Genomic DNA, 18,942 nt, shown 5'->3' with positions numbered 1-18,942 from the left:
AACCCCAGTCCTCTCCCTGGGATCTGACCTCCGAAGCCCAAGCCTCAGCTCCCAGCCCCCACCTGCCCTGGCAGTTAAGCAGAAAAACCTCTCAGGCTGGTGAGTGCTGGTTGGCACCAATCCTTTGTATAGGAATCTCTCCACTTTGCCCTCTGCACCCCTGTTGCTGCACTCTCCTTCATGGCTCTGAAGCTTCCCCCTTGCCCACCCCCCATCTCTGCCAATGAAGGGGCTCTTTAGTGTGTGGAAATATTTCCTCCTTCACAGCTTCATCCCCAAGGTGCAGGTCCCATACTTAATTTTTTGTCTCTGTTTTTTCTTTTTTTCTTTTACCCTACTCAGGTACATGGGGGAATTTCTTGCCTTTTGGGAAGTCTGAGGTCTCTGTCAGCGTTCAGTAGGTGTTCTGTAAGAGTTGTTCCACATGTAGATGTATTTTTGATGTATTTGTGGGGAGGAAGGTGATCTCCACATCTTACTCCTCTGCCATCTTGAAGGTCTGTCCTTTACTCATTATTTTAAAAGCAATTCCCAGATATGTATTTCTTCTAGAAATATTGATATTTTCACATAGTGTTTTCATTGTTGTTGTTTTGTTCATTTGTTGTTGCTATTAAATACAATGCCATTAACACACCAAAAAAAATTTAATAGGGGCTTCCCTGGTGGTGCAGTGGTTGAGAGTCCACCTACCGATGCAGGGGACATGGGTTTGTGCCCTAGTCCGGGAAGATCCCACATGTCGTGGAGTGGCTGGGCCCGTGAGCCATGGCTGCTGAGCCTGCGCATCCGGAGCCTGTGCTCTGCAACGGGAGAGGCCACAACAGAGGGAGGCCCATGTATGGCAAAAAAAAAAAAAAAATTTAATAATGTCTTACTATTTCATAATACCCAATCCATATCAAAATTTACCTGATTGTCTCCAAAATGCTTTTTTCTTTAAAAAACATTTAAAAATGTTTTTTCTTTTCTTTTTTTTTCTTTCTTTTTTTCTTTAAGCAAGAGACAGCTAAATGCAATACGTGAGCCTTGCTTTAACTCAGGATTCAAGCAAGGCTCACATATTGCATTTAGCTGTCTCTTGTATCTCTTTTCATCTCTAGCAATTTGGGTCACCTGTCTCAGAGCATTAATCTCATGCTGGATGTGGCTGATTCTTTGTGGAATCTTTAACATGTTCCTCTTTCATCAGTAACTTCTGCAAACTGGTAGTTAGCTAGATTTAGAGGCTTAAGTAAATTGTTTTCATTTTCTTTGCAAGCACAGGTGTATTTCTATTTATAATACACCAGGAATCATGTATATGTAGTAGATCCTCTTTCAGCATGCTAGATGGAACCTTAGATTTCAGAAAGTATTAAGACAAGAGTGACTTAATGAACATGCATGGGAAAGGATAAGTGTTGCTTTGAACTGGAGTGAAGGAAGGGGAATTAAAAGAGGAAGCTAAAGTTGGACAGACTGGGACAGAGCTGGTTGGAACTTGCTTCTTCCTCAGACTGAAGTTGTGAGGAGAATAGCACCAGAGCTTTATGTCAAGTTGAGATTTGAATGGGAAAGGTGGCTTACATCCTGCTTTCCACGTTGAATTCTAAGAAGGCACTTCATCTCAGAGACAACTCCCATCACAAGACGGTAACCTTCCATAGCTTATCAGCAACTTTGGAAACACTCTGAAGTTCACCCAGTTGGGGTGCAGAAGTTAGCAAAGAGGATCAGGGCATGGAAAGGAGTATTTAGACAGGTTTGCTGAAGATGTCCAACCTGGAGGCAATTTCCTTACTTTCCCAATGAGATCATCTTTTAAATGCATTTTGGTCAACTCGAATATATAAACTTTTATGGATATAGAAGAAATCATCAAATATCCACTTATAAGAATATTTAATTCATTAATTACACATGTACCTTAAAAATTTCATATAGCAATATTTTGTTCTTATATATCATGAGACAGTTTATTCACATTTTTGACAACCCCTTCAACACAAGTGATGAACTATGGTGACACATCACTATTTTTGGTGGAATCTAATATTGGGTTCCAGAGTACACCACCTTCACTTCCATAGAAGTTGTTTGACACACAACGTTTTGAATCTTGTGCAACACTGTTACTGGAGATACAATCTTATCCAAGGTCCCAAGTATCTTTCTGCAAAACTTTAGAATAATTGCCTTTTTTTTTCACTGCAATTGGTGTAAATTTTTGGTCTCTTCAACATAGTCATTTAAGCTTTGCTTTTCAAAGATTTTTTAAAAAGCTTACCTATATTTTAGCTACTTTCAATTATGAGCTAATACCCCCAGGAAACTAAGATAAATCTGTATTAAATCAATTTGTCTATTCTGTCCATAAACACCCCCAAAATTTTAATTTCAAGCTTATGTATATACTGCACTCTCTACTTAGTATTGATACAGTGCTATTCAAGATAGAAAGAGGTAGGGAGAGAGAAAGAGAAAGAGAGAGAGGGAGAGAAACTATAATATAAGATAATTTTTGAGTGATGCAAAGTAAGATAACTTCCTCTTGGAGGAGATATGGGGATATATGTACACATATAGCTGATTCACTTTGTTATACAGCAGAAACTAACTCACCATTGTAAAGCAATTATATTCCAATAAAGATGTTTAAAAAAAAAGTAATTTCCTCTTTTCTGAGGTATAAGTTCAGAGGGAAAAAAATTGCCTTATATTTGAGAACATGTAAACAATGACTTCTCCCCATCAGCCACGTGAAAAGGTAAACCTAGGAAAGCAGAAAAAAGAAAATAATATATTTGAGTAATTTTTAAGTCTGAAATAACTGAGGAAGAATCACTGAATTTGACTGATTATTCTTGGAAGCAACTGAATTAAATATTTTGCTATTAGGCAGAATAGAGACCCTTGGCAGAAATTAAGATATTATAGGAAAATAAAATAAATTCCACTTTTAACAAATGAGCATATGACTTCATATTTGTAACTACTCTCTATATAGTGGGGTGATTATAATAGAGAAATTAATAAAATTTGCTTCAGTACAATAAAGATATATTGAGTTCCTCTTAACTTCCAGAAACTGGACCAGGAACTAAACACAGAGGGATGGCAAGATAGATCCAGTCTTAGTAGAATTCCCTCATTAAAGTTTTCAGTATTCTGATCATATCCTGTCCTTCCTAACACCATCTTAACACCAGACCCTAATTCTAGATTCAGGCATTTGGCTGCATTCAAGAATATTTTCAGAAGACTCAGCATCCACTTTTTAAGCCCATCCCACTCTTATTCATTGTAACCATTGCTGATTAGAGATAGTCATTAATTAAATTAAGACTTCAATCAACACAATAAATTAAATCATTAGCTCACTGGCTTAATTTCATTGCAAATATTACTACTTCTGCAAGTAATGGCAATGGAGTGCATACAAAGAAATTTTTAAAAAGTTTAGGATGTGTTATCTAAGCCTCAGTTTCCTCATCTTTAATTCAAGCTAATAATAATATCTAGCCTAAAGAATTGTTGAGAGGACTGATGATAAAATGCATGCAAGGCAATTAGCACAATGCCTACGTATCATAATTGTTCACATGGCTATGTTGTAGTTCTTGTAGATATTGTTGTTGTCTAAAGTAGTGGGTCATTGTTAGTGTTGTCACTGCTGTTGCTGAGATTACAGTTGTTTTGTTGTCTACAAAGGTTTCTATGAATCTGGAATCAATAATACATATCAAGGACCTATTCTCTTTCCTCACTGGCATTGGGATCAGCTCATCAAACCACCTTATTTAAGTCTGACAAACCAACTGTTCTCATTGAACCAAATCCATCATTGCTTAAAATAAAGGATATTTTTTTACTGTTGTTTCCTTTTTTTTTATTAGCTTCTGCTTTATAACAAAGTGAATCAGTAATACATATACATCTGTTCCCACAACCCTTCCCTCCTGTGTCTCCCTCCCTCCCACCCTCCCTATCCCACCCCTCCAGGCGGTCACAAAGCACCGAGCTGACCTCCCTGTGCTCTGCGGCTGCTTCCCACTATCTATCTACCTTACGTTTGGTAGTGTATATATGTCCATGCCTCTCTTTCGCTTTGTCACAGCTTACCCTTCCACCTCCCCATATCCTCAAGTCCATTCTCAAGGAGGTCTGTGTCTTTTAAAATAAAGGATATTTTTTGAAGCTTAATAGGTGAAAGCATTTCATCTGTGGTCAAAGAAAGTAGAAATGGCAGTGCATTTACTCCAGGTATGTGAATTCAATGTTTTGATTCTTAAGTATATGTAGAATTAGTAATTACTTGGAAAGATTATGTAAAATATATCTAACCTCGGCTGCTGATAGTTCTAATTTTTTAAAAAAGGAACAGTAATCAACTTAAAAAGCAAAGTTACATAAAGAAGTGTTTGTTGTAGAGAAATAGAATAAATTTCAGTCAAGTCCAACAAATTTTAACTGAGTATCTGGTAAATGCCAGGCCTTGCTCTAGGAACTAGAAGTATAAAGAAGAAAGAAATACTACCCTTGATGAACTCTGAGGAATTGTTTGTTTTAACACATTCTACCATTAACAGTATCCATTTCTGATGGATGAGCTATTTCCCTATCTTCAACTTGAATTCACACTCTTTACCTCCACCTTCCCCTAAGCCACAGGTATAAAAAAATCCTTCCTCAAAAATGCTTTCAGAATTCTAATTACTCCATTTTCCATGGCCCACCCCTTCTGTTTCAGCCACTCCTGATTCAACAGAAATCTGTAAATACAAAATTGAATTTTGAATAAGTAAATAATTTCTGCATTAGGTCATCAGTGCAAGTTCTATAGAGATATTACTGTTTTGGAAGATAAAGTCACGCTATTACTTATATGTTACAAAGATAATTTGTATGGTGTCATTTCAAAATAATGATAACTTTATAAAGGCATTAACTTGGAAGTAAAATGACAAGAAAAGATCTGACAGAACAGTAAAACAGATGGAGGGAAAGAATTCTCTGAAATAGATACTCCTGTTTGAAAGAAAAAGAAGCAAAGTACCATTTTCTGAGAAACTGTCCCCACCTCTGCTAAGCCTTCATTTGCAATTTAATCTGTGTAACAATGGCATAGACTAAATGTAGTCTACTTTTAGAGAAAATGAAGCTGAAGCCTAGGAAATGTATTTTAATCAAAGTTACATAATTAATAAATGGCAGAACCAGAATTTTGACCCATGTTTATCTGCTTCTAAGACACGTTCTATTCCCATTGTAGAGAGATTACAAAAAAACTTCAGTTACTTTATTTTGTAGTATATTTGACTATGGTGAACAATCTTTAATCACTTATTTAATTAATCACTTATTTATGCTGGGTTTTAAAAGCATTCAGTGTGGCCATATATGATAGTCATATGGAATTATTAGGCACAGGAACATTAGTCTAACCTAGATTCTCAACAGAGGGGATTCTGGGTTAATATGAATGTATCCTCCCATCTTCCAACACTGTGAATACCAAAAAGCACATTGGGTATCACCTCCAAGATCATATAATAAATATGCAGAAGAAAGGATAAAGCCTGAGGAATGGGTGAGCTAGTCAATCAAGTGAAAAGTATAAAAACTTCTGTATGAAAGCCTATAATGTGCAAAGCACTAGGACAGACTAGAGCTCTAAGTGTCAGAATCTTCCATCCAGAAAAACAAAAGTTGATGGAGCTATGGGCTACGACTAAAAATTCTGAATTGCAGTAGAGAGAGAAAAAAAACTTGAAATTTAAGAGAGTAAGTTGTTGCAAATAAAGTAAGTATTATGTCAGAAACGGGGAAGTAAATTTTTATAATAATATCTGTATAACTTAGTACAACCTAAACACACAAAGAACTATTTAAAATGTTTAGAAAAGCTCATGGGTGATAGAAACAAAATTGTTAGAAAGGATTACCTGTATGAGACAACCCTAGATCCTAAAGCTAATATTGTGAAGAATGGGCTTTCTTTTTTAATGTGCCCTTCTGCTTCCAACTGAGGTAGAACCTAGGGCATATTTGCAATAGCATTATCCTGATATATTACCCTTATATTTCCATTCACTTATTCAACAATCATTTATTGGACATCTAGCTTCTGCTCTTTATTCACAGATGCTGCTGGTATAGACTGTGCATCTGTTTTGTGACCATGAATCAAGCTAACTGGGACACAGACAGTTCTGGAGCTTATGTCCTATTGGTGGATGTAGACACTTATCTACTAATTACACTGTTAATTATTTACTTACAACTCCTAAGAGGTAATACAGCTGTGTGGCCTGATCTGGTCCAGGAAGCCAGGACTCCCTGGGGATGTGAAACTGAAGTCTGAATTAACTAGTCAATGAACTGTAAATTGGGGAGGACACAAGAGCATTCCAACTGCGGATGACAGTGTTGAAGTTGTCACATGAATACCAATCTCATTAGAGCACACACCGAGAGAGGAAGAGGAAGGTGGGAGGCGAGGCTAAAAAGATCAGATGCACATCCTTGTCAGCCACAAGAGGAAGTTTAGAATTTATACTGTGAACAAAACAAAGCCATTGTGGGACTTCCCTGGTGGTACAGTGGTTAAAAGTCTGCCTGCTAATGCAGGGGACACGGGTTCGAACCCTGGTCCAGGAAGATCCCACATGCTTTGGTGCAACTAAACCCATGTGCCACAACTACTGAGCCTGTGATCCACAACTACTGAGCCCACACACCTAGAGCCCATGCCCTACAGCAAGAGAAGCCACCACAATAAGAAGCTTACAACGAAGAGTAGCCCCCGCTCGCCGCAACTAGAGAAAGCCTGCGAGCAGCAGCAAAGACCCAACTCAGACAAAAATAAATACATAAAATGTTTTTTTTTTAAAGCCATTGTGCTAGTCCAAGGGAGGCAGGAATGCACAGGTGTTTACTCTCTCTCACATTCCTCAGTAACGTGAGGAGGAGGAAGCCATGAAAAGGCAGATTAATAGGGAGAGAAGGTTTACAATGAGTGACGCACTCAACATGTTTTATTTATCTAATCCTCAACAAAAAATAATCATCATTTCCCTTATACTGAAAACTGAGTCTCAATACCTTGACATAGATCTTACTTCTACAAAGTGAGTGAGATGTGATCTGACTCTTTTCTGCTTGACTCCAAGTCTTGCACTCTTTCCCTTTGCATCTCCTTCTTGTACCCACTCCTTCTTAGCAAGAAATTCTACCATCTGTCTCCTGTTACTCCCTCCTTTTACCAAATCATCTTCTTCACCTCACTTGCACACCAGCCACATTCCTCAGGAAAAAAGGAACTTGGTCTACTTCGTTCACTGCTGTATCCCTGGCATTAATGAGTTCCTGATAACGTCACATGTTCGATAAATATTTGTTGGATGAATTCCAACATCCTGTCCTCCACCATCTGTCCTTTTCCCGTTCCTTCAGTGTTATTTGACACTTCTGTGCTAACAATTTACAAGTCCTCATTGTTAACCTCGGCTTCTAACTGGAGCTCCAGATTGGTATTCCTAGATACCTTTTAATGTCTCACTAGCACTTCTAGGTCAACATACTCCTCTTCTTTGCTTCAACACTTTTATCTAATCTTTCGTCATTTATTAAAAATGAATCACATTTTCCCCAGGAACTTAATCTCAAACACTGAGATATCTTCATAGACTTTTTGTTCCTTACTTCTCACATCAAATGGGATTTCTCTACATCTAGCATATCAATGTGAACATAACCTGAACTTTTTTCTACCAACTCACATTGTCAAGTACCTTTTAATGCTTTGCTCTAACTCCAAAGCATACTTCCTCAGGCCATTTCAACACTGTTTCTTGTTCTGCACATGTCATCTTGATTTTTTTGTGTGTGTGTGCTGTACGCGGGCCTCTCATTGTTGTGACCTCTCCCATTGCGAAGCACAGGCTCCGGACGCGCAGGCTCAGCGGCCATGGCTCACGGGCCCAGCTGCTCCGCAGCATGTGGGATCCTCCCAGACCGGGGCACGAACCCGTGTCCCCTGCATCGGCAGGTGGACTCTCAACCACTGTGCCACCAGGGAAGCCCTGTCATCTTGATTTTATCCTACACTGGTTTATTCTCTTGTGTTCTTCCGTAATGAGGGGGGAGGCAGCCATTTAAAAGAAGGACACAGGGAGGGGGAAGGGGAAGCTGGGATGAATTGAGAGAGTGGCGTGGACATATATACACTACCAAATGTAAAACAGATAGCTAGTGGGAAGCCACCATGTAGCACAGGGAGATCAGCTCTGTGTTTTTTGACCACCTAGAAGGGTGGCATAGGGAGGGTGGGAGGGAGACGCAAGAGGGAAGAGATATGGGGATATATGTATATGTATAGCTGATTCACTTTGTTATAAAGCAGAAACTAACACATCATTGTAGAGTTATTATACTCCAATAAAGATGTTAAAAAATAAAAATAAAAAAATAAAAATAAAAGAAAGACTGATGTGGATGGAGTGTTTGCAAGGACTGAGAAAATCAACACACTTTATTTATCTAATTCCACTGACCCCAGAAATGTTTTCAAATCAACAGTCTTGTGCACACTGTAAATTTCCTGAGGATTTGGGAGTGTCCCATAGGCGAGACCACCTCCAGCATGAACCAGCATCTACCCTTTTGGCCCCCTCTCTTCCCACATGCTGGGAGTGGCAACTTCTTCACATTCAGCTCCCACACCCCACATACCCTCCTACTGCTTCTTCTCAGTGAGTAGTCCCACCCAGCAGTGTGCCTTCTCCTGGATTCCTGGAACCCCAGTGAATGACCTTTTTTCCATTTTGATACAACCCCTTGGACTTCAGGTATTCTTCTTCCTACTCTGTGAGATTTTCATCTTTTTGATTTATCACCATTTCCTACCATTGGTCTGCAGAGAATCTCTTTCCAAATACTTCCATGCTTCAGAACTCTGTCCCCAGTTTCTACCCCCTTTACATGTCTGTCTCTAAAACACAGATTTGCTCAGACCATCCGAAAGTCAGGACTCATTATCATGGTACTTAACCCATCCACAAACTGACACCAACCTCTATTTCTGTTACCTCCAGCCCACATTTCTACTGTATGTTGCTCTTCCTGTAGCACTCAAAGTGTTGGTCCTCTTAAACCCATTGTCATTCTCCTTCAAAGCAATATATTCACTGATTTTCCTCATTTTTTCCCTTCCAAAAATGTTTTCCTTTTTTCAATTCATATCCAAACACCAATATTATTTATAGTCTTTTGAGAATTCGATTTCACTCTTTCATGAAACCTACCCTAAACCTCACTTTCCATTTATTTTTCATTATCAGTACCGTGTAACTCTCCATTATAATACTGTTTACTGCTACCTTAAAGTTCACTGTGCTTTATAATTCACACTTTGCATTTGTCTCTCTATATTTTAAGATCCATAAAGTCAGAAAATGTATCTTATTTTTCATCCCTAGTTCTTAACACATACTAAGTGTTTAATATTTTTCAATATTATTTGATTAAAACATACTGGAAAAATATTCATCTGAATACTAATAACTGTTATAGGAAGAGTTCCAGCTCATTTTCTTACCTGTAGGACCAGAATTGTTCTCCATGAAATCAACTTCAAAGGTTAATTTGATGTGACTTTTTTTCCCCCCGGGTCTTTCTACACATCTGAGGGGACCAGAGTCAATGGGAGTTTGGTGGGGGCAGGTAATTGTGGCACAAGGAATTTGCTAAGTAACTTCAGTTGAAATGCCCTATGATCTTCTCAGTGGTTGGAAAATCCAACCTGAAAGTCTTCTCTGTAGCCAATAATTCCAAAAGGTGAAGATAGCTTCTGGCACAATTACAACTCATTACACAAAAAATATATAAATAGAAACACCTCAGGACCAAGTGAGCGGTTTGCAGTTGTTTTTGGTGGTGGGCAACTGTACTTCTACTTAATAAGGCATGTTCATTTCACTCAATTTGTTCTTGGTTCCCCATAGATAAGCACACTGTGTGTGTCATATGTTCACTGCTCATTGAATTACATTTAAATGTTCAGTTTCCTCTAAAACCTCATTTTACAGCCAAAACTTATAACCAACTGGATATGTTGTGCTCAGTTCTCCCTGACTCCTGTGGCTTTCTGATTTTGCATTCAGTGTGGGTTGAATGGATGATAAGTAGATTTCAGAAGCTTTGATTTGAGCTTTTTGAAATTTATTCACTCTGAATCTTGAAGATCTCTGTTAGGCAGAAGTAGCTTAGGTGGGCTAAACATGTTATTTTCCCTTTTACCTGTCTATTAGAGTGATTCCCTTCAAGCTGATGTTTTTAACGTAGTTTGGACCACTTAGTCATTGCCACTTCCTGAGTGTCCTGGGCTCCCACATTTTTTAAATTAATGTTTTAAATTAATTTTTTTTATGCCTTAAACAAGATTCAACATCTTTTATTTACATATTTATGACATACATTAATGGGTCTTATACAATTAACAATCTAATAACAATGGTGACAAGGGAACATAAAGACACAATTCCAAATTTTTGTCAGGTTGAAATACATTTTCACTAACTGAAAGATATGATAAACAAGCAGCCATTATAAAGTTATAGACTGTATGTTAATCCACTTAAAATTGAAAGTCAGCCACACAGCTATCAAAACAATGGGAAATTTGCAAATGCAAATATTACATATACAGGTATAATGCATGCATGGCATCACATTTATTCTTCATCTTTTAAGCCACTTTTAAAGTAAACTGGAATAAGCATTTTAATAATATATGTACATCAAGGCACATTCTTTTCTTGTGCTTTAGGAATGACTTACATGTGATCTGCTTGTATCTTAATTTTACAACTTATATTAGCTTCTAATACTTAGAAGTTTAATTTTAACAATTACAGCTCGAGTGGTAGTTTCCCAGGAGAGAAATGTGGCATCTCCCCGTGGTTATTTTGAAAAACGAGAAAACTGGATAGCTTAAAGAGGTGGGAATTTAAATATCAAACACACAAATTAACTTAACTCTCAGGCAACTTTCTTTTTTTTTTCTTTTTTTTTTTTTTTTTGCGGTACACGGGCCTCTCACTGTTGTGGCCTCTCCCGTTGCGGAGCACAGGCTCCGCATGCACAGGCTCAACGGCCATGGCTCACGGGCCCAGCCGCTCCGCGGCATGCGGGATCTTCCCAGACCGGGTCACGAACCCATGTCCCTTGCATTGGCAGGCGGACTCTCAACCACTGCGCCACCAGGGGAGCCCTCAGGCAACTTTTAAAAAGAATTTACTTTTAACAATTTGGTGGGCCACGATCAATTTCTTTAAGTAGTATACTGTAATGAGGGCTGAAGAATTTTCAATATTCTGAAATTACTTGACAATTACATAGTATCCACAGGACCGCTGTAGATGTCTATATCGCTATCCTACTTCTAAACTGTAGTTTTTCAACAAAATTGAACAATTAAACATGATACAAAAGCTGCAAACATACCAAACCTAGTTTTAACTTCTTTTTTCCCATTTATTATCTTATGTTATCAAGGAGAAATTTCCCATCAACAGTTTAATAAGTGTTCTTTGCTCGTGGTCAATTTACTTGCCTTGAGGGATAGTAGAGTAAGGCTTTAATAGGCATTTCATGCATTTTAATGGCATTTTTAAAAATCAGCTATTCATTTAAGGGTTCCCCATATAGATTAAGTACACTGTGCAAACTTGATTACGACATGTAACTCACTAAGTGCTTTAAAATAAAGAATCCCTGACTTTATAAGGGGTTAAAATAAATAGTAAGTCAAGGATCACAGATCTGAAGCATTTAAAAAAAAGTAATATACTTATGCATCGCACTAAAACGTTTTATATTAGAATTTTTAATCCATAAACAAGGCAAATGAAATCACAGAACCTCTATATTTTGAGAATAAAAGAAGAAAAGCCAATTAGTACATCCTTTTAAACTCAAAGTATATAATAATGTCAAAATGCAAATGAAACTGTACGGTTTTTAATTTAGTACAGTTCTTTATAAACATTAATTCATAAAAAGTATACCATGATAATCCACTGCCAAATAGATTTGTTTTCAATTTCTTTACAGTAAATGGACTTTTCTACAGAACCCATTAGCCAGACAAACCGTTTAGAAATGTTAAAACACCACCAAAACAGCCCAGAGCCTTGACATACAAACTCTAGGCGGATAGCCACATAGTACTGTAAACAAATGTTCTGTGAGTTCAGTTTATGTGAGATGTCCCTTCTGTTCATCTCCATTACTACATTCACTCTGTTTCTGAAATATGGGCCACCTCTACTTCAACAGTTTGAATAGCTTCTGCAACTTCAGATAGCTTCTGTCCTTGCTGTTGTGCTAACACATAGTTAACCACTTGCATAATACTTTGGTCAGAAAGTGTAGATACTGACGGACATTCTTCAGTAGCTGCAACAGCTTCGAGAGCTTCCATAGTTTCTCCTGTCACTACCACAGTTTCAAGTTCTTGAGGACCGCTGTTTTCTTGTTCCTGCATATCTGCTGTTAAGATGCTAACAGCATGCTCCACTTGAGTTCCTTGGTTATGAAACTGAAGGGTATCTTTTTCCAGCATAATTTTGCAAGGCACATAATCTCTGTGGAATTTAGTCATATGTTTACAGAGTGTTCGAGCATCTATGTAGGCTTCACTACATACGGGACAGACATAGGGCCGTTCACCTGTATGTGTTCTGACGTGGCGTTTTAGAGATCGGGCATCAGCCCAAGCTACTCCACATGTTAAGCACTCAAATGGCTTAACTCCTCCATGGTTGTTCATGTGTCTCCTATACTCTCTCAGCTGAGTGAATTTTCTTCCACATTGTTCACACACCCGTTCCAGGTTTTGCTTTGCTCTTCCTTTTTTTCCATGGGTAGCTTTCTTTACATGTCTTCTGAACAATGCCTTTTCATAAAATTCTTTGCCACATATATTACACCTGTAAGGCTCAGTGACAGAGTGAGACTTCACATGGGAATACCAATCTTTCTTCCAACTATAGCACTTATCACAAAATTGGCACTGGAATGGCTTCACACCAAGATGTTTGTTCATGTGCTGGCGAAGATCTCTAGCTTCAAAGAAACTTTTCTCACATTGAGTACAATGATAGCCTCGAACTTCAGGCTTTGGTTGGTGTTTCTTTAGGTGCTTGCTGAGCCCAGAGCCCCTGTGAAAAGACTTTCCACAAACTGAGCAAAGGTACTTGGACTCTCCTGTGTGAATACTCATATGTTCCTGAAGACTCCGTTTGGTAACAAATGACTTAACACATAGTTCACACTGGAACTGCTTTTGTGATTGATGGAGACTCTGGTGTAATTTTAGACCGTGCTTGTAGATGAAAGTCTTTCCACAGACCTGGCATGCATGTGGTTTTACCCCTGTGTGCTTTAACATATGTATTCGAAGAGAATATAGTTTAGGTAATGTCCTTCCACATATCGAACATATAAATTCTCGTTTGGTTCTGCCCTTCTCAGACGATGATCCTGATGCCTCATTAGATGCAGAATTGGAAGAGGATGAAGTAGCTGCATCTTTCCTGGTATGTCGAATAAGGTGTGCTCTCAAGGAGGCACTGTACTGAAACTGTTTCTTACACAATGGACACTTGTAATCTCTAGCTCTTTCATGTTTCAGTATGTGCTTTATAAGAGCATATCGTCTCTGAAAAACCATTCCACATTCCCCACATTTATGGGATGCTTCTTCTTCGGTATTCTCTTTAGCATCCCTTTTTGGTTGTTTCATCTTTTTTCCTCTTTGAACTAATTTCTGAGCCACCTGTTGAACTGCTGACTTGGGAATGGCTTTCCGTTTCTGCAGCTTCTTCTCCATTCCTTTGTGTAGTCGGATATATCCCCCTTCGTTAACAGAACTCTGCCGAAGCCTGCTTCTCTAAGTATCATCATCATCGGGACTATGGTCTGTCTGTGCTGTCGGTTCAACTAGATTTTCCTCATCTTTTAAAGACTGGCCAAGGTTCTGCCTATGCTCTGAAATATCTTCAGCACAGATATCCTCTGTTGCTGTATCATTTCCCATATTACTGTTTTCTGGAGAGCTACTGATTACATTCTCTTTTGAAAGCTTAGGATGAGTATCAGAGACTGTGCCATCTTCTCTGCTGTTTAAAGTTTCTAGTTCTGTCTGGCTGTTTTTTGTTACTAAATCAACAGACTCCATTTCAGGATGAGAATCAGTTACACAGCCTACAGGTGACAGAGCAGCTTCGGTCTGTGAAGAAACCTGGGGCTCAGGCTGTTGTCCTAGCTCTCCATTCTGCTCTGGCAATTCTCCATTCACCAGCAGTACAATTTCACAATCCCCAAGTTCAGTGGATACAGTTGTTGTAGTTCCCTCGTTGTTAGCCACAGGAGGTGCTGTACCTCCATTTTGTTCTGGTAAGTCCTGTGTAGATGTAACTGTTTGTACCTCACCCTTCTTATATACTGTTAGCTGCTTCTCTTCCATTAGTTTATGTACACTTTCACAGATTTCTAAAACTTCTGACATGAAAAGATGACGAGCCAAGATGGCTACATCAGCCATGCTACAGAAGTCAAAACTTAGCACAGAAGTATAGGCAAATTCCAGTAAAGGAAGGAAGCTTGCCTTACAAAAGCCAGAAAGATCCACCACTGCCTCATGACTGGAAACAGCTCCTTTCTCAATAAAAAGATCTCGAAAATATTCGCTATTAGCTGACAGAACAGATTTATGAGCTTTGTACTCTTCTCCTTCAATTAACAAAGTAACATCACAGAACTGGTTAGAGAGTCTCTGTTCGTTCAGCTGTTTTAAGACAGCCTGACAATGTTTTGGAGAAGAACGTTTCACCACTCCTTTGGTGTCAACAAATACAAGTTCATGTTTGGATACTGGCTTCTTTTTTGCAGGCTTGGAAGCTGTAGTTGGAGGCGAAGTAAAGTTGCTCAGGTCATCCTCTGATTCATTACTTTCTTCTCCAGATTCAAGGTCTAGTCCCAATTCTTCCAACATTTCTGAAGTATCTGATATAGGACGGGATCGATCTAGTTTCTCCTGGCATTTGCTACACTGTTTAATGTAATCTTTGACTTGCTTTAATATACCTTGAAATGTAGATGAAAAAAACAGGTGGAGCCAATCTGCAACCTCGCCACCAGTACGTCTTGGACAAGTCGTGCCAGGTCTGATGCTGGGTGTGGTGAGTGCCGCCCGGGCCCAGGTGCGCAGCCTCGATAAGCCCCCGGCGCCGCTCCGGCTGCAGCACCACCTCCAGCTCGGCGAAGGTCTTGCGGTGCCGCTGCCGCCGCTGGTAATACAGCGTTCCATCGCGCACCACGTAGCAGGCGGCCGCCTTGCGGATTTTACGCTTGACATTACCCTCGGTGCCCGGCGCCTACGGCTCGCACTCGTTCGTCAGGTAGCGCAGGATGGCCTGGTAGCTTTCCTCGCTTGACATCGCTGACGGCGGCTCCCCGAGGGCGCCTGCCAGTGGCAAGGGAAGAAGACAGCGCACTAGTTTCGGGCGGATGCAACAGCAGTAGCGGCACTGTAGGGAGGCCTGGCTGTGTCTGTGGTGAGTGCTCTTCGAGGGCGCCCGCACCGCGGAGGGAGAGCGGACGAGTTGGTAACCAAGAGGAACTGCACTTCTCCAGCGCGCGGGATCCGCTGGCGACTGACAAAATGGCTGCTGCACCACCCTTAAATTAATTTTTATTGGAGTATAGTTGCTTTACAATATTGTGTTAGTTTCTGCTATACAGCAAAGTGAATCAGCTATACGTATACATATATCCCTTCTTTTTAAAAATTTCCTTCCCATTTAGGTCACCACAGAGCACTGAGTAGAGTTCCCTGTGCTATACGGTAGGTTCTCATTAGTTATGTATTTTATACATAGTAGTGTATATCTGTTAATCCCAGTCTCTCAGTTCATTCTGCTCCCCTTCCCCACTTTGTATCCATACATTTGTTCTCTACATCTGTGTCTCTATTTCTGCTTTGCAAATAAGTTACCCACATTTTTAGATGTTGTGTTATCAAGTGGTGGGTACACACATCAATTGCCAAAGGAGAGATTACACTCACTCAGGTTGTTACTAACTTCTCTTTCTCCCCTTATTGCCCATATTAACATTGCCCATATTCACATTAATTTATCTTATATGAATATGACCATTCAAAACTTATGCATATCTTTGCATTCCCACATTCACTCCAGAAAGCTATCTTGCTTTTACTCCCAGGAGAGTAACTGGGTGACCGCAGGAGAGTGTCTGCTCCATCTCAACCATCTGCATTAACAGATGTGATTCTCCTTCTGATATATTAAGGGAAAGCAGTAGCCCAGAAAAGCACATTAAACAATGGCATAATAATGTTTGTACTTTCTTCCTCAAGTTGCTTGATGCTTAAAGCCAAAGATAGGCTAAGAGAGACAGTTTGTTTTGTGAGTGATGGATACAGGATGTGAAAAGAGGGAGAATATCTCTAAGCTACTAAAAATTGATGTTACATGTAGTATATTATTCCTTTCAACTTCCATGTTTGAAATATATTTGATATGGAGGTAAAAGAAGCATGCAGCCATCACAGCTTCAACTCATTGGTGATATCTTTCACAGGGCTCAATACGCATTATGGATCTGACTTTTCTTTGCCCCAGTATCAAAAGAGCACTTTAGCAGAACAAGATAGAATATTGAATGGCTTAGAGAATAGCAACTGCTACTTTCCTCATCTTCCACAATTGGCAGCCATCATGGGTACCTAAATATAGGCTTTAGATTATCTTGGAAAATGATACATTTTGGGAATGAAAGGCAAGCTTTCTCTCTCGCTCTCTCCTTGTGTTTGCCTTGCAATCCCTAAAAGAAAAACCTAGCTTCAGTCTCTTTACCATGTGGACACAGCTGCGTCCTCCCCCACCACCCTGAAACACACAGAAGGGCTACTTATCAATATGTGGCTTGTGACTGTCTTCATCAGACTTACCTTGTAATTTTGTTAAACATGCCGATTCCAGGATCCCATGCTATACACACTGTATGAGACTCTCTTGTTCCCTGAAATTGAAATCCTCTGACTTAAAATTAACACCAAACTCTTCTGATCCCTGGAATTTACCAAAGATATATATTGTGTGTGTATGTATTGTGTGTATATATGTATATGTGTGTGTATATATCTACACACACATATATACATTTCTTCCAATTGATCAAAATATTAAAAAGGTCTCACTTCCATACTTTGCAGCCTGTTCCAGACTTTATATGCTATATCTTCTTCTTTTCATTTCTTCTTGATCCCAAATTGTTTTAATTCCTTTGTCTGTTTACAATAGCAATCATAAAAACTGTTGGTCTCTACCTTCAGTATAATAAATATCATTTGCTGCAGTAGAAAATTCTGCATAAGTTCTGTCTGAGTTGTCTGCTATGAGGAGGAACAAGTGCATGTTGGGAAAAGTTTTGTGTGACACCAGTTCATGTGCTGAAGTTTTCACTCAGGTGTCAGGCAGATAGAATCTCTGAAAGGGAAGGTTAGAGCTTATGTCATTGATCTCCTGTTCACTTGTTACATTTTAAAGCATTTCTCTAAATATATCATACCCTCCAAGTCTTTAATATTTAAGTTGAAAAGAACACCGCAAAAAATGTATATAAAATAAAACCAACACGATTTTACATACTTATATGTCATATTGCTCAATAGAACACATTTTATAGAACCATAAATAGAGAAATATAAAAAGATCTGATACACATATTTATGTCTACTTCTACTACAGTGAATATTCAAATAATTACTCTGGAAGTCAAGACATGTTCATCTCACCACATCTGGGGGTCTTTTAGTAAAATAATAAATTAGCTGCCAGCAAAGGTAAAAGGCACAAAGTATCAAAGGATATCCAAGGATTTTACTGAGAGACTGTTTCAATTTGCAAAGAGTGGAACAATGAAGGTATAAACAGCAGGGGTTTAGATGTGAGTTCTTCAGGACAAAACAGAGTTCTATGAAAAAATTGTCCTTGGAGAAGAGGGATCATGCGCAGCCCCACAGGTGAGAAAGGGAAGGATAACGAGTTGTGGGAGGTTTTGAAAGTGGAAGGTACAGAGGAGAGGTATGCCTCTGAGCTTTGCTGAAGAAAGGTATGGTCTAAGCAAAGTGCTTTCCCAGCCATTCTACCAGTGAGTCATAAATCCTCTGAATGCCTCCAACATATGGAGAATATAAGAGCTGCTGAAAATCAAACCCCAAAGGTCCACAAGTAATCTGTCTCCTTTCTATCTTAAAAAAATATAAAGCTGACATTTCAGGAGACATTCAGTAATGAACCTATAACTGAGGCACCAGCAAGTTCTAGGCAGCAGGATTAGAAAAATCCATGAGGGAAGTTTCTGAGGTGAAAGAAAGTTTGGGGTGTTGGTTATGATACTAACCAGGATGAATACATTTGTTAAAACTCATTGATGTGTATGCTTGAGATCTATTCAGTTTACTGTATGTAATTTTACCTAGATTTTTAAAAATCCTGTTGAATATTGTTTATAAAAATTTGCTAGGCTGCTTTAAACAATTTTTTTTAACATTTTTACTGGAGTATAATTGTTTTACAAAGTTGTGTTAGTTTCTGCTTTATAACAAAGTGAATCAGCTATACATATACATATATCCCCATATCTTCTCCTTCTTGCATCTCCCTCGGACCCTCCCTATTCCACTCCTGTAGGTGATGACAAAGCACCGAGCTGATCTCCCTGTGCTATGCGGCTGCTTCCCACTATTTTACATTTGGTAATATATATAAGACCATGCCACTCTCTCACTTCTTCAGAGCTTACCCTTCTCCCTCTCTGTGTCCTCAAGTCCATTTTCTACATCTGAGTTTTTATTCCTGTCCTACCCCA

At 39.0% G+C, this 18,942-nt stretch overlaps 1 protein-coding gene across 1 annotated transcript; it reads right to left on the bottom strand.

The window, feature by feature from the left end:
* Positions 1 to 11,844: 11,844 nt before the first annotated feature.
* Positions 11,845 to 15,485, bottom strand: LOC309809724 (zinc finger and BTB domain-containing protein 11-like; the record flags this gene model as incomplete). The annotated part of the gene is given in 4 exon segments (XM_082631120.1): positions 11,845 to 13,936; positions 13,940 to 15,175; positions 15,177 to 15,422; positions 15,426 to 15,485. Coding segments are annotated over 4 exon segments (3,198 nt in total). The 3' UTR covers positions 11,845 to 12,280.
* Positions 15,486 to 18,942: the final 3,457 nt, after the last annotated feature.

Source organism: Mesoplodon mirus (genome assembly GCF_964341445.2).
Source record: "Mesoplodon mirus genome assembly, chromosome: 8".
NCBI classification, from domain to species: Eukaryota; Metazoa; Chordata; class Mammalia; order Artiodactyla; family Ziphiidae; genus Mesoplodon; species Mesoplodon mirus.
The sequence above is the reverse complement of the archived record's forward strand: the minus strand, read 5'-3'. Positions and strand labels throughout refer to the sequence as shown.